Source organism: Enhydra lutris, unplaced genomic scaffold, assembly GCF_002288905.1.
Source record: "Enhydra lutris kenyoni isolate GAN:26980312 unplaced genomic scaffold, ASM228890v2 scaffoldscaffold12, whole genome shotgun sequence".
NCBI lineage: Eukaryota > Metazoa > Chordata > Mammalia > Carnivora > Mustelidae > Enhydra > Enhydra lutris.
This window is the reverse complement of record NW_019154096.1, coordinates 55,414,774-55,428,106: the sequence shown is the minus strand read 5'-3', so window position 1 is coordinate 55,428,106 and position 13,333 is coordinate 55,414,774. Positions and strand designations below refer to the sequence as shown.

Genomic DNA, 13,333 nt, shown 5'->3' with positions numbered 1-13,333 from the left:
TATTTTTAAGTGTTTTTTTTTTTTTTTTAATTTGTTCTCATCACAAGAATGCAGTGTCCTTGGGGAAGGGACGCAACCCCTTGGCCTGCCACTTTCCAGGTGTCCTTTATCCTGTTGACGGGACTCTTTGGTCTGCAGAAAATATTCTGTCTTGGCATGCTTCTAGACTGTAAGATTTGGGTTGTTTTGTTTTGTATTTTGTTTATGTTTACATCTTGTATTTCCCTGAAAACTAAATAAAGTTTTTGGCCTTTTTAACTGAACAGAATCACCTCTTAATTCTCCCTGCCATCAGAAAAGCCATCCGGCTCATGGCAAAAACCACCTTTTGCATCCAGAACGCAGCGTGAACTGCACGGTCCTGGGCCCCTCTGAGGACACTGGAGGGGCGGGGGGAGGCAGGTGAGTTGCCATTTTTGTTGGTGAGAGCCATGCTCAAGTTTCCCTTCCCTGCCTATAGGAAGCTTCCGGGCAGTGGCCAAGGCTTTGAGAGAGAGGGATGCAGACCTTGGGGCAAAAGACCCACATCCAGCAGGCCTGGCTGGCCCCTCAGCTTGGAGCCCCGGGTGCTCCCCTGCTTTTGCTGGACACCAATAAACAGGGCTGGGCTGTCCTGCTGTAGGGACCAGAGCATCATCCCAGGAGAGACGACAGGAAGGCAGGCATGCTCTGCACTGGAGTCCCAGCCCCAACAGATGAGCAAGATTCCCACACTGTGCCTAGTTCCGCTCCACCACTCCCAGCTTCTACAGCCAACCAGGTATACTCAGTACATCAAGAAAGTTTCACTAAAGGTCCAGGGCCAGAGGCCTCCCTTTTTTAGGCCGCTGTCACCCCGTGTAAGTATTGGCCCCTCCTGACCTGCGTGATGGATTTGTCATCCTCCCATTAGCCCCTAGGTGGCAGTGCCTCCCCATGAGGGTGTAGGGCCAGATTTGGCCCACCTCAGCCTTAACAGAGAGCTGAGGAGGCTTCAGGGACTCTGTTCCTGCTCCTCACGGATCCAGGGATCTGAGGGCACCAAAGGGCAGTGGCCTCTCTCTTTCAACTTACAAGGCTTACCTGGCATTCTGGCCCCTGCTGTTCAAGCCCCAGGTCATCCTCCTGTCCCCCACTCCAGGGAGTCTTCCCTGATTGTTGACACCTGACCCTTCCCCTTCCTCCCCAACCCCATCCTGTTCCTCCTCCCCAGCCCTCCACACAGCACAGCACAGCACAGCCCTCAGGCTGGTACGAAATCACCTTTATTCACAATCACAGCGACCCAAGTTCACAAAGGAGGCAGCAACTATCCCAGCACTAACAGAGATAGTGACACGGATGGCTTCCTCTCCCCAAACCACAGGCCACACAGCCCCTGCATGTAAGACCTTCCCTTGCCTCTGAGAGGAGACTCCTGGTGGGACACGGCCACCACCTGGCCCACCCCACCCTCAACTCCCATGGAGGGGGTCTCCAGGGTCAGTGACTGGGAAGTGGAGACCCACAGTGGAACCATGACTTCCTGGAGGCCCACTGCAAGGCAGGGGCAGTCAAAGGCCCAGGCTGGCGTTCTGACCCCCCAGTGCTATCCCACCCAACACCCCACAGCAGCCCCTCACCAAAAAAGTCCCAAGAGTCCGACAGAAAGTCTGCTCTCCTCCCCAGTCATTTTACAGAGGTGCCTGCTGAGGCTGAGGACTCTGACTCAGCCAGGACCACCCCGCTGCCCAGTGGCCAGGTCTAGAATCCGAATCCCACACTCTGCCAGCCACAGAAGCAGCGGTCTCTGATGGGCATGAAAAGCCATCAGAGGGGGCAGAAGGTTGGGAGGCTGGGGGAAAACTAGGCCAAGAGTGTGGGAGCAGGCGCCAGCCCACGGTCTATTGGGTAGAGCTGGAGAAGTGGGACAACTAGTCTAAGAGCAGGGGTTGGGGGGGGCATGCCACCCCAGAACCAGAAATAACCCAGAGGGGCCGGGACCTGGCCCCTTCCCTCCTCATCTTTCCTGAGGGTAAAGAGCCTTACTAAAAACAGACTCCCCAACCCCTACTGCGAGTAGGCCCTCCCAGCCCCATTCCCTGACCCAAGCTCGGCTCCCCTCCTTCAGCCTTGCCAGAACTGCGTACCTCCTTGTGGAAGGGGGAGCTCCTGGGCCTCCTGACGTAGCTGAGCCAACTCTGATGACCCCGCTGCAGCCCAGAGAGGAAGGGCACTTTGAGACTCTGGGAGATCCACCAGCCTTAGGACACTAAGGAAGCTCAGTTTATCTCTGTAAAATAGACACACTTGGACAGGAGTCCTCCCAATTCAGCCTGTTTTTATGGAGTTCTAATTCTTGGCAAGCAGAGATGGCTATGGACTTGGGGCTGGAGCCTAGAGAAGATTCTGAGAGCTACCTCTGCAGCCCTTTCTCTCCAGGCACTCTGCACACCAGGGCAGCATTTCTAGGGGCCCCAGGGGATTGGCAACTCAATCATACCCCCCCAAAAAACCCACAAACCAAATAAATAAATAAATAAAAATAAGAAAAAAGGCTGCTGTTACCCCCAGGGTACCCCACCCCCACTCCAGGGTCCTGGCCTCACCTGGGGATACTACAGTCTGAGTAGCAGCCAGGCCCAGGACAGCACTGAGATCTGGGAGGACAGGTCTCAGAGGGCAAAAGCAAATCTACTCTTAGAGAACCTTCCAGAAGACGGACGCTGCTCTCCAGCCTACAGCGAAGCTGTCCCTGGGTGGCAGCATCTGACGAGATGACTGGGGCAGAAAGGCTATGTCCAGGAAGGGCCCTTCTGCATCTCAGCCAGGGCACAAGGTCAGAGACCCAGGCCTGTCCATCCACCCACCCTCGGTGAGTGGGAGAGGGGCATAGCACGGGGGCTGCAGCCTGCCCAGGGTGAGAGGTATCTGCCGACCGTACCCTGGCCGTCAGGCCTGAGGGGCAAGGGAGAGAGGAAGAAGGTGGGTACAGGTCAGAGAGTAAGGCAGCAGCTCGGGCACCTGCCTGGGGCTGCTGTCAGGCAGGCTGTGCACTGCTCGAGGACAGCTGGCTGAGAACAAATGGAGACTGACGTCCAGGCCATACTCCGAAGGCCCTCGCTCAGGGACACATCTGCCCAGAGGAAGGGACATGTTTTCTAATTCTTACATGGACTAGAGGACTTCCTAGAAATCTGCCCCAGATGGGGAAGGATTAGGAGAGGCTGAGACCCCCGTTTAGCCCCTCGGCATGCAGGGTAGAGTGGGTGCAGAGAAAGGAAAGACAGGAAGAGAGCAGACTCCTCCCCTCCCCTCTGCTGGGCAATTTGTTTCTGCCCCTCACCTCCCTGCCTGATACCCCCTTTCTCCCCAAAACTTTGAGGGCCTCAGTTTCCCATGTTTAATGAAGAAGGGAAGAGTTTCCAAAATGCGGAAGAAGAGAAGGGGCCCTGTGGGCTTGCCTCTTGGCTGGAGTGGGGCCAAAGCCTGCGGAGGCAGGCGTGCAGGCTGGGGCACCACATGGGGCTAGGAGCTGCGGTAGGTCTTGATAATGTCCTTGATGGGGCGGCGGCAGATGGGGCAGCAGGCGTGCAGGGCCTTTTTGAGGCGCAGGCCACAGGCATAGCAGAGGCACATGTGGCCACACGTGTAGATGACCGTGTCCACGGCGTGCTCATAGCAAATGGTGCACTCATCACTCCACTGTCCTGTGCCTGGGGTCACTGGCGATTCGGGCAGGCTCACTGGAGAGTTGGGGGCCGTCCCTGGGGACAAGGGGACACCAGTCAGCAGGTACATGGTCCAGTCTGGCCCCAGGTTCATGGGAAGAGAGCCCCCGGTCTCTTGTCTCTCCATCGATTAGCATCTGCCTGTTTCCCCTGACAACCCACTTCCTGGGCGCTGGGAGGCCCCTGATGAGGGGCCAGGATGCCCATGAGGCAGTGAGAGGAGAAGAGGGGTGGAGGGAGGGAGGGGGCCCAGAGTCTTTTAAGGAAGGCCCCCGCTGAGCTATCCTTTATTCTTCCCAGCGTGCTAGAAAGTGCTCTGGAGAAAGGTGCCCAGCTGAGGGACAGGGTGGGATTCACCCAAGAAATCACCACCCGGGCACCTGGGTGGCTCACTTGGTTAAGTGACTGCCTTCAGGTCAGGTCATGATCCCGGAGTTCCAGGATCAAGTCCCACATCGGGCTCCCAGCTCCATGGGGGGTCTGCTTCTCCCTCTGATCTTCTCCCCTCTCATGCTCTCTCACTCTCTCAAATAAATAAATAAAATCTTTAAAAAAAAAAAAAAAAAAAAGAAATCACCACCCAACAAGGGTTCGCCAAGCATATCTCCAGCTCATCCAGTACTCAACTCTGACACAGGGGCCACACTCCCGCCTCAGCCAGGGGGTCTCAGGGTGTGGGGGTCTGCCAGGGGTACCGTGGAACTGCAGTGGCCAGCCTACTTACCGCCCACAGAGCTCCCTGGCGGTCCAGAGCTGCACGTGCTGAGCAAGGGGTCGGAGAGGCGGCTGCCCAGGGCGCTGGGCGAGGTTGGTGTGGAGGCAGGGGAGCAGGAGAGTGATGGGATGCCCCGCTCTGCCAAGATCGTGGAGCCTGCAGAGGGGGAGGGAGGGACGCATGAGCCACTGAGGGGCCCACTGGGAGAAAGCGTGACTCTCTGCCCCTCCTAGAGGGTCCCAGGAGAGAAAGTGCTGACACAGCACCACCACACAGCCCAGCCACTGGGCGGGCTCAGGGCAGGATTTCAGAAAGAGGCCCACTGCCCAGCCCCAGCTCTCAGTTCCCACCCACAAACTGGAAGGCCACTTCATGCTCTGGTGTTACTGCATCAGCAGTCTCCAAACGAGCCCCCTGCTTTCACCTTTGAGGTTTCCCATGCCAGTGAAGAAAGACCCCCTCTTCCCGCCTGGCATGGCCCTTCCAGTCCTAGCCTGACCCTCTGGGTCCAAGCCCTGTGCTCCCTCCGTCACTTCCCCCCGGGTATCACCCACCATCTCAACTACAATGGCACCTTTCGGATGCCCTTCAGCATCTCCCAAGCTCATTCTGTGCCACATTCTCTCCTTCCTTCCTTCCCTCCCTCTTCCTCTCCTCACCTCCCTCTTTTCTTCCTACCCCTCACCCCTGCCGCTCCTCCCTTCGACAAGGTACCAGGTACCTACCAGGTACCATCCACTGTGTAAACATAACACTGAGAACAAGACCGATAGAGCCCTTGCCCCAAAAGAGCTAACTGTCCAGGGAGCCCATTGGGACTGTCCTCAAACCCCCTCCTCTGGGCAACTTTGACTACCCCCAAAAACCACATTATTTAGCACTGACCAGGCACACACACCACATACATGGGACTAAACTATCACAAAGTTGGGGTATTATTTGTTCTTTGCCCAGGTATGCAGCTTTGTTTCCCCAGGTGATGAGCTTCCTGAGAGCAGGAAATCGTATTCACCTGTGACTCTCCAAGGATCTAACATACAGCCCTACACATAAATGCTCCCTGAGATCCTTTTATCATCATGTGTTCTAAGTCAATGGTCACTGTTTCCAAGGATACGCATTAGATAGCCACATGGGTTTTCTCTGGTGTTAATAGTTTTCAAGTTAACTATCCTCTTCTTTCAGAAATTCACACCTCCTAGTTTTCTTGCCTTATTGCACTGGCTAGCATTTTCAGAACAACACTGTAAGGCATCCCCCTATCATATTCCTGACTTTAATGAGAATGTTTCTCATATTTTGTCATTAAGTATGAAACTTAGTGATCATTTTGGAGTAAAGGAAAGATCCTTCCATTCTTAGTTCATTTAGGCCTTTCACGAAGCACAGCACTCCTCTGTAAATAATTACCCTTCACACACTATTCACTGGTTTTTCCTTTGCAATCCACAGGATCCCCAAACACCAATCTGCTGACTCAGATGCCCAATTCTCTTACAGCCCAGGTGCACTCTGTTTGGCATACACTGTTTAGCATTTATCTGGATGATTACTCTTAAACACCCACCTTGGCCCAATTACCTCTCAGGACATTTAAGTCCTGATTTTTTTTTAAGCTCCTCCTGTGTCTAGTAAGCCTCTCTGGGAAACAGGAATCTCAGTGGAAAGCTACTTATCTAAGATGGTGCTGAGGCAGGATAGTACCCTCCCCTTATACAATTCCCTTCATCTGAGGAGCAGTGTCTCCCAGTGAGTGTAGCCAAGTAGTTTTATTTTGTTTACCTCAGCCTGATTTTTTCTGCACCCCAGTCTGATTTCTTTTTATCCCATTCTAAATTTTTACCCCAACTTCTTTCCTTCCTGATTTCTTTCCATTCCTTCCTGATTTATCTTCCCTCAATAATAACTTAGCATCTTGCCTCATTTAATTCCTTTTCGGATTTTTTTGTTCACTCCGTCTTCATTTGGTCTTTTTCCAGAGTAGGAAGTCCCCACTTATTTTATCTGATTTCGCAAACTCCAACATAGAATCACCAACGACAGCATTACACACATAAATACACATGCATTTACTCACGTGTGCCTATACACAGACATACCAATCTTAGAGCATAACACACATTCACTTGCATACACACATTTACCCTGTCTACAAAGCCTCCTGGGGTGAGGTCTAGGATGGGGCTATGAAGCCCAGAGGTCTCCAAACTTGCCTAAGCAAACCTATTTAAAGAATTCAGAGGGGTGCCTGGGTAGTTCAGTCAGTTAAGCCTTCGACTCTTGATTTCAGCTCAGGTCATAATCTCAGTGTCGTGAGATCATGAGATCAAGCCCTGCATCAGGAGCCTACTTGGGATTCTCTCTCTCTCTTTCTCCCTCTCTGCTTTCTCGCTCTCTAAAAATTAAAATCTAAAATAAATAAATAAATAAAATAAAATAAAATAAAATTAAGATGCCCAGGACTTAGCCAACATCTACAGAATCAAAATCTCTGCAGGTGGGATTCAGAAATCTGTACCAGGTCCTCCTAATGAATTTAATGGAACTAGCCCAATCTACCACAGCTGGTTCGGAGGCCAGCTCTTGCAAAGCATGAATACCTGTACATTCTGGGGAAACAGAGGTCCCTGGAGATGCTTTATAGGAAAAAAAAGATTTCTGGTTAAATTAGTTTAGAAAAAGCTGTACATTGGGGCACCTGGGTGGCTCAGCTGTTGGGCATCTGCCTTCAGCGCGGGTCATGATACCGGGGGTCCTGGGACAGAGCCCTGCGTTGGGCTCCCTGCTCAGTGGGGAGCCTGCTTCTCCCTCACCCACTCCCCCTGCCTGTGTTCCCTCTCTCACAGTCTCTCTCACTCTCAAATACATAAAATCTTAAAAGAAAAAAAAAGCTGTACTTGATAACCACCACTGCCCGCCTAATTAAAGATTCACACTGCATACTAAAGGCTCTGAGAAGTTCTGCAGTAAAGAATCCCCAACTTTTTCCTCACAGAACTCTACGAGAAACAACTTTCACAAGTCCACATCCACCAGTCCATTCAAACTCTGTTCATTCAAACCCAGGAAATAATGGCCCAGACCTCTGCAACCCCATTTCCTCCAAGGCCCTCTGCTCGGATTCCCCACAGGCTCCCAACCCAGGCACCACAACGCACAAACACTTGGCTTCGGACATACCTAACTCTTTCCTATCTAGACATGCTGCCGCCCTTATGAGGCAGAGGCTTTAATTCCCATTTTGGAGAAATGGAAACTGAGCCTCAGAACGTTAATTGCTGGTGGAAACCTTTTTTCTCATTTTTAAGTGGCCAGTGAGTTGTTTATGTACCTGTGGGGACATGGCTTAATCAGATTCTGGGAGTGAAACTCAGGGATCCACACTTTTCTGCCCGCCCCCAGGATGCGGCTGGTGAGACTGAAGGACAAGGTCCAGCGGATGGAGTCAGGCCCAGAACTCATTTCGGTGCCTTTCACTTGGTGGCAAGACAGCGCGAGGCAGCGGGGCGCGGTGGATTCTCCCCCTTCTCCTTCCCCGGATGGGCCCTGTCCTCCAGGAAAGGGCACGGTCGCTGGTGCTGTCGGAGGGGCCCTCGGGGGAGGCACTCACCGAGGATGCGGATCTGCGTGACGGCTCCGTGCAGGCCGAAGAGCATCCAGAGCGGCTGCGTGGCGTCCACGCACAGCTGCATGCCCGCCGCGGCGCCGTTATGGCTGAGGTGCAGCTCGCCGTCGGCGTTGACCACCAGGCCCAGGATGTCGCCGCTGTGCACCGGCCCGGGCACGCGACACACGGCCCAGAACTCCTTGCGGTCCGCCAGGGCCTCGGGGCTGAAGGGCAGGTCCGCGGGCCGCAGCGTGCCGGGGTCGCACGTGGTGACGCCGAAGGAGAGCGCCCCGGGCCGCGCGCCGCCAGAGCGCGTGACCTTGATGAAGATGGTTTCGGCCACGCGCACGGGCCTGCTGGTGAAGACGAGTGCGCGCTCGTCGCGCCCGTGCTCCAGGCGCGCCACGGTCTGCTCGTCCAGGATCCGCACGTGCGCCCCGGCGCGCAGAGCGTGGAAGCGCAGGTCGCCGTCGAGCTGCGCGGGCAGCGCGCGGCTGTGCTGCGAGTTGAGCGAGTTCTGCGGGATGGGGCAGCCGGCGGCCGGCGCGGCCTCGTCGCCCTCGGCGCCCGGCACGTTGAGGTCGCACAGGCTCACGGAGAGGCGCGCCTCGTCGGCGTCGCGCCGCAGGGACGGCCGCCTCAGGGCGGTGAAGGAGCGCGGCCTCAGGCAGTCCGGGATCACCAACTCGCTGTCTGCGGCCGGGGAGGGGGAGAGACAGGGCGACTGTCACGCGGGCCCAGCAGTCCCCTCCTCCCCCACCCCGTCACCTGCGCGCTTCCTGCCGACAGCCTTTCCAGTCTGCACCGTGAAATACCCACGGCACTGTGAACAGCATGGGAGAGGCTTGGGACGGAGGCTCAGCCGCTGGTCTGGGAAACAAAGTCACGCAGGACCTCTAACTATTTAAGTAAAGGATGGAAGCTGGAAGGAGGAGCACCAAATTAAAAAACATTCCTTCTACATGCCACGCCTATAAAAGTTTTTTTTTGTTTGTTTGTTTTTGTTTTTGTTTTTGTTTTTAAATGAACTTAACTCCCTTTTGATCCCCTGCGGCTAGACAGCAGTAAATATTTGTTGAATGCACTGCGGACATCCTACCCCTTTCCCCAGAAAGCCTCTTTGCATAAATTGTCTCATCTTACCCTAACAATTACCTCTTGAGTTATCATTGCCGCAGAAGGACACTGAGGCTGCGAGTACTTAGTAAATTTATCCGGGATTTCCTTTTGAAAGTGACTTAACTAGAAATCAATCTCTTTCCCTTTTTAATCGTACAAGCAAGATAGACTATTTTGTAGAAAAGGCAGATGAGCAAAAAGAAAAAATAATCACCTCTCAGCCTACCATCTGGGAAAAAATACTCTTTAATATTTGGGTGAGGACCTTCCAGCTTTTTTCCCCATTATATTCCTCAGTTACTTTTTCTAATACAAAAATCAAATCATGCTATATAAACTCCAGTAGTTTTTTACCTTTTATGGGTAACAAATCCCTTTGAAAATGTGATAACTTTGACCTGTGTCCTCAGAAGAACACATATTCTTCCTACATTCTGTGGATAACTTCAGGACATCTGTGAATCCCATAAAGCCATCCATGGGCATGGACTCCAGGCTAAGAACCCTGCTATACAGATTTTCTTTTCAAAACTAGCTTTTCCACTATGTCCTGAACACCTTTTCATGCCAATAACCATGTTTCCAACACCATATTTTTTTTAATGGCTGTGTTATGTCCTACTTTATGGAGTCCTATCATTTATAATAAAAGTCATCATGCATGATAAATTACCCCTGCATTTCATCCTTAAAACATCCCATGGAAGTGTTCCCGTTATGGAGATAAAGCTCAGAGATGTGACGTGACAGCCATCAAGTGACAGATCCGAGAATGAAGCAAGGTCTGTCCAACTCCCCACATCACATTCTTTGATTTCAGGCCTCCTTCTTTATTGAACCTGCACCCCCTCTGTGGGAGTCATAGTCCTCAGATTTGGCTAGTGCCACTGTAGACCACATCACGGGCCAATCCCTCCCCGGGAGCCTTTTCTCTGAGCCTCCCCAAGGGAGGATCTGTGCTTTCTCTCCAGGACCTGGATAAGGATGGCTGGGGTGCTGGATGTGAAAGCAAATCTTGGAGGACTGGACTAACCTGGGCGGCTAAGGCCAGAATTCAGCTCCAGCTAAATCTAGAGACCGTCTCTAAAGCCTCCTTGTTTTTGTTCTCCCCCTGCACCTTTCAGGAACAGTGTTGTTTGGGCCGCGGCAAGAGAGGGTGCTGGCCAGCCACTGCCCCCACCCCTTCCCTGGTCCCCCACCGCCGCCTGCCTGGAGAAGCCTCTTGGGGCCTGGCTAGTTGGGATTCCCAGCCTCGTGCTTGGCAAGAAGGAGGGAGCCAACCGGAAAATGCGATTATTCCAGGGAATTGACTCTGTGACAGCGATGGTGCAGAGAGGCTGGGGGCTGCAGAAAGGCAGAGGCAAGGTGGCCCAAATAGGAGGGGGAGGCCTGAGAGACGGTTGTGGGGACCTGGGACAGGCTGTAGGCTGACTGGGAGCCCTGGAGAACAGCCCCTGCTCCCCATACCTTAGGCATTGTGGGCACTGGCCCTAGACAACTCCAGGGTTGGAGATGGAGAGGAAGGGACAGGGACAGCAGAGTGACAAGAAAACAAAAGGCTCAGAGATGCCCGCCAGAGCCTATAGGAAGGCGGCTGTCACAGGCCTCACACACACACACACGTATCCCTACACTCCCCTCCCCACCTCACCCCACCCCACACACTCAGGACACTCCATCCAGGGCCCATGGAGCTGGGCAGACCATCAGCACAGGCTTCCGAATGGGGCTGGATGTGTGCTCCCCAAGCTCTGCCCCTTCAGGTGTCCTTCTGTACTTAAACGTGGCTGCTACTGGGCTTCTCAGGCAACCTGAGCCACTGATGAGCTCCTCTAAGAAAGCAGTTCCTTCTCTTAGACTGAAATCTAGCTCCCTGTATCCAAGGATATCTTGGATAGATTTACTTAACGTCTCAGCTCCAGTGTCCCTCTGTGCCAGTACTACCTCTGGGGTAGCCCCGTGGAGAAAACACTCCCCTCAGGGAATACTCAGACCTACCACACACCTTCCCACCGCTTAGACAATGAGCAGAACCAGACTCAGTGCTCCAGATGTTCCCTGACCCGCTCAAGGCACAGCGTGGCCACCGCCTCCCTTGATATTTGCGCTAGACTTCTCATAACATAACCTAAGGGTATTTGGGGTTTTTTAGGAACCCAAATCCATATACTGGTAGGCAGGACAGAAGCATAGTTAAGTGTAAGGATTTTGAAGTCATCAGCTGAGGTTCAAATCCTGGCTGCATCATTTCCTGTCCATAGCACCTTAGATAAATAGCTTAACCTCTCTGGGCCTCTCTTCTTCAGTGAAGTCGGCATTCACCGAGGTGTATCACATCTGTGCTCTAACACCCCGCTCAGCAGGGATGCAGTGAAGTCCAAATGCAGTAAGCTACAGAGGGCACCTAGCAGGTCACCTTGAGGGCACCTTGTAGTCACGAGGTAAGTAGGAGCCACTGTTATGGTTTACCCGCCCCAGGGCTCCGAAGAGAGTGCATGGGCTCTGGGGTGATCCAGGCCTGGGTTGAAATGTCCGAGCCAGCACTTGAGTCACCGTGCCTCCCAGCCCCAGGTCGCTCAGCTAGAGAACTGGGGGAATCACAACTGCATTGCGATGATGACATGGGGGTCAGAGGTAGGGCGGGCAGCCCCTGAGACTGAGGTACTTGACAACTTCAGGTACCAGTGCCTACTCAGGTCGTCTGCCAACCACAGTCAGGTTCCCCCGCAGCAGGCAACGAGCGCTCTGCACCGGACTGTAGGACTTCACATGGGTCATGAATGGCATCCTTGACTGAGGACCAGGAAGGAGAAGCTACGAAGCAGAAATGAGAGGGGAAAGAAGAGAAGGCAGGAGAAACAGCAGGGGGTGGGGAGAGAGGAGGAGGAGGGGCAGGAAAATGACCCTTTCAGCCTTGCTTGAAATCTTGGAGGAGTCAGGCGGAAAGGTACAGGAGATGCTGGGAAACAGCTAAAAATGGAATCCCCAGAGCCAGTGCCCAGCCCAAGTCTGTCTTCTCTCCCAGCCAGGCTGCCCCTCGGGGTCGGAAGCAGCTACAGGCTGCTGGCCATATCCAAAATAAGCATCCCCTTGGTGTGCCCAGCTGTGCCTGAAATAGATGACACTGGAGACGGAGCAGCCGGGCAGGGCGCCCTCCGCAGAAGGGCCGGCGGAGGTCAGAGCTGACTGAAAGCCAGGGAAGGGGCTGGGTCCCCAAAGCCACGGGAGAGTGCCCTGGGGCCAGGCTTAGCCCAGGGTCCCTGCTTGGAGACTGGGCAGAGGGCAACCTGTCACCCCAAGGATGGGCTGGCCCATTCGGAAGCAACAAGTTCTACTCCCCGGGGCGGGGACACATGGCTGCCCACCTTGGAGGTGTTTATGTCAGGGCCCGGAGCAGGGAGCGGCGCGAGGCCACAAGAGATGCTGCTCGGCTGGCAACCCTCTCGGTGTCCGGCTTTCATCCTTCGGGCAGGAATTTGTCAGTCTTCAGCTCCTGCAGAATCTGGCGCCTGGCGGGGCGGGAGGGGGAGTGGCGATCCTTTGCACCAGGGAGGAAATAACCAGGACCCACAAGGCCAGTGAATCCAGGGCCAGGGTTTCCTCCCCTCCAGGTGGCACTCAGGTCACCCACTCACTGACCTGCTGTGTGCCCAGGCCTAGGCAGTGGTAAAGAGAAGAGAAGCCAGCACCTGGGCCCCAAGGAGCCAGTCGGATGTGGGAGGATCAAAGCTTGGAGGCGTGAAAATATTTGAATATAATTTCCTTACAAAATTCTTAGTGTCTCCAGAGGAAATCCATTTCTCTCTGCCAAGCTCTCACCCAGCCTTGCCTAGAATGCCCCCAGGGACAAGCAGCTCACCACATCCCAAGGCTATCTGTCCCCCCTCTCTAAACAACTATAGCTGTTAGGAAAGCTGTCCTTGCACGGATCCAGAAGTGTCCCCCATCTGCTCCTTGGCTCCCCCTGAGCCTTCTCTTCTTTAGGATAAATGCCCCTTTTAGGATAATGCTCTCCAACCGAGGCTGAGGTGCCCTTCCCGTTTCACAGTGAGTCAGAGACAGCCTCTTGGAAGAAACAAGATTTGTCCTGGGCCCTGAAGGACAAGAGAGTTTGGACTGATGGACAGAAGCAAGAGGCGCTCAGTGGGAAAACGGCGCTAGCAAACGCCTGGAGAACAATCTGAGGCCAGTGGGGAGAAAGGA

The 13,333-nt window shown here is 53.9% G+C and overlaps 1 protein-coding gene across 1 annotated transcript in view; it reads right to left on the bottom strand.

Moving 5' to 3' along the window:
• Positions 1 to 2,487: 2,487 nt before the first annotated feature.
• Positions 2,488 to 13,333, bottom strand: part of LOC111145200 (neuralized E3 ubiquitin protein ligase 1) — a 78,455-nt gene continuing 67,609 nt past the window's right edge. Inside the window, exons 4-6 of the mRNA XM_022499929.1 lie at positions 8,015 to 8,704; positions 4,414 to 4,560; positions 2,488 to 3,725 (exon numbers count right to left, since the gene is read on the bottom strand). Coding sequence (XP_022355637.1) covers positions 3,487 to 3,725; positions 4,414 to 4,560; positions 8,015 to 8,704 — 1,076 coding nt within the window. The 3' untranslated portion in view covers positions 2,488 to 3,486. The remainder of the gene's footprint in view (positions 3,726 to 4,413; positions 4,561 to 8,014; positions 8,705 to 13,333) is intronic.